This window comes from Austrofundulus limnaeus, unplaced genomic scaffold, assembly GCF_001266775.1.
Source record: "Austrofundulus limnaeus strain Quisiro unplaced genomic scaffold, Austrofundulus_limnaeus-1.0 Scaffold405, whole genome shotgun sequence".
NCBI lineage: Eukaryota > Metazoa > Chordata > Actinopteri > Cyprinodontiformes > Rivulidae > Austrofundulus > Austrofundulus limnaeus.
This window is the reverse complement of record NW_013952807.1, coordinates 392,054-394,147: the sequence shown is the minus strand read 5'-3', so window position 1 is coordinate 394,147 and position 2,094 is coordinate 392,054. Positions and strand designations below refer to the sequence as shown.

Below are 2,094 nucleotides of genomic sequence, written 5' to 3'. Positions count from 1 at the left end.
GGATAAAACATTCCACTCTCCTGAGACTGCAGCTCCTGGCCCGGTCAGAGTTCAGGCTCAGCGACGTGATGAGGGAATCACTTTCGAGAGACTCTTTGCTGCCGGTCCTGACTGAGCCCCACCTCTTAGCGCTGAACCGCAGGTTAAACAAGGTCCTCCTAATGGTCCAGCGCTGCGTCCGGAGRCTGGGCAAGGACGTGGTGATTACCAAAGACTTTATAAAACCCACAGAGAAACCTCGGACGAGCTCAGATCTAGAAATGTTCAGGTAACAGCTCAGGCACGAAGTGACTCAGACCACCAGGATCACCAGCAGAGAGGAGACAGCTGTCATGCACTGGATGAATCCAATTTATTCTGCTTTACATGCTGACTGTGTAGAGATATTTTTTAAATAAAGTTATTTTGTAACATGAAGCGTGTATAAAAAAACTGTTTTTAAGTGTGAGTGGGAAAAGACTATTTGTTAAAGGCTGGTCTGGTGCACTCCACCCTGTTTTCCAGACTCATAATCCTGTTTCATCAAAGTGTAAAYGACTTTACGATATGGAGGTTGAGTCAGTGGAGACAAGCTGAGACTGAAAATTTCCAACAATTATAAGGCTTTTCATTGTGCAAACACTCATYCTAAATGACAAAAACTCATGTTGCTATAAATCTGAGTGGACTTCCTGTGGACTCTGAAGGTTTTGCCCTATTTATTGAATTGGTTTGACTTATTATACATGACAGGTTAGATTTCTGTGACATAATGAAGTCTGTCTGAAACATAGGTTACAGTCTAGAACAGAGGAATACAGTATTTGCCAAGTGCAAACCAACAAACAGTGCTGAATGTTTCCCCCTACTGCCCATATGTGGAACTGCATCCAGCAGGTTCTGTTTCTACATCTTGGCTGTTGATCCTTTAATAAAATAAACCATTAGTTATATTTCAGGATTTCTGATCATTATCACCCTCTACCAAAGAAAAACACTTAACTGGCTGTAACACATTTAGTTTGAAAGATTTAAAGCTAAAATTTGATGTGGAGGTGGTCACAACACACTCTGGGGCCTGTTTCACAAAACTTGGATAAGAGATAAAGGTGAGGTTTTCGTGTTTTCCTRGAAAAATGAATCCTCCATTCGGAGGAGGCACATTTATTTCCATGGTAACTAGTTCTCTGAAACTTGGTCCCAACCAGGTTTAAATACTAAATCAGTTGTTTCTAAGCATTGGGCAGTCACTTTGATCAGAAAACAGTGTTTCATACAATTATTCAATGTTCTTCTGTACAAATCTTCCTCTTTCAATTTTACTTTGCATTAAAATAAATACAGGAATATCAAGTTATACAGATTGTCTGTAAAAAATACTTTGGCTTCATAATTATTTTCCTTTTCAGAACCTGTAAGGAAATCCCATTGATGTTTGAGTTACCAATTACTGCTTTTTACAAGTTGAAGGCTTGTTAATCTGTGGTTTACAGCCAACATCCTCCTGGCTGTATACAGGTGCTGGTCAGAAAACTAGAATATCATGAAAAAGTTGATTTATTTCCATAATTACATCCAAAACGTGAAACTTTTTGAATATAAGCTAATGAAAATTCATTCATTACACACATATTGGTGTATTTAAGATGTCATTTATTTTAATTTTGATTATTATACCTGACAACCAACGGAAAAAAAAAAACTAATTCAGTATATGAGACAATTTGAATATTGTGAAAAGGTTTAACATTGAAGACACCTGGTGTCACACTCTAATCAGCTATTTAACTCAAAACACCTGCGAAGGCCTTTAAATGATCTCAGTCTAGTTCTATAGGCTACACAATCATGGGGAAGACTGCTGACTTGACAGTTGTCCAAAAGATGACCATTGACACCTTGCACAAGGAGGGCAAGATACCAAAGGTCAAGAGTTCTGAGTTTAAGCGTGTTCATACAGAGGTGAAGGGAAGGAAAAGATGTAGAAAAAAGTGTACAAGCAGCAGGGATAAACAAACCCCATCCAACAATGTGGAGGAGATGAAAGAGAGGACTGCAGCTGGAGTCAGCTTCAAGAAGCACCACACACAGACGTATGAAGACATGGGTTTCAGC

The 2,094-nt window shown here is 39.1% G+C and overlaps 1 protein-coding gene across 1 annotated transcript in view; it reads left to right on the top strand.

The window, feature by feature from the left end:
* The window catches only part of fam20a (FAM20A golgi associated secretory pathway pseudokinase), a gene marked incomplete at its 5' end in the record, with an annotated part of 17,884 nt that extends 17,467 nt beyond the window's left edge, over nucleotides 1–417 (top strand). Inside the window, 1 exon segment of the mRNA XM_014024040.1 lies at nucleotides 2–417. Within this exon segment, the coding sequence (XP_013879494.1) occupies nucleotides 2–272 (271 nt within the window).
* Nucleotides 418–2,094: the final 1,677 nt, after the last annotated feature.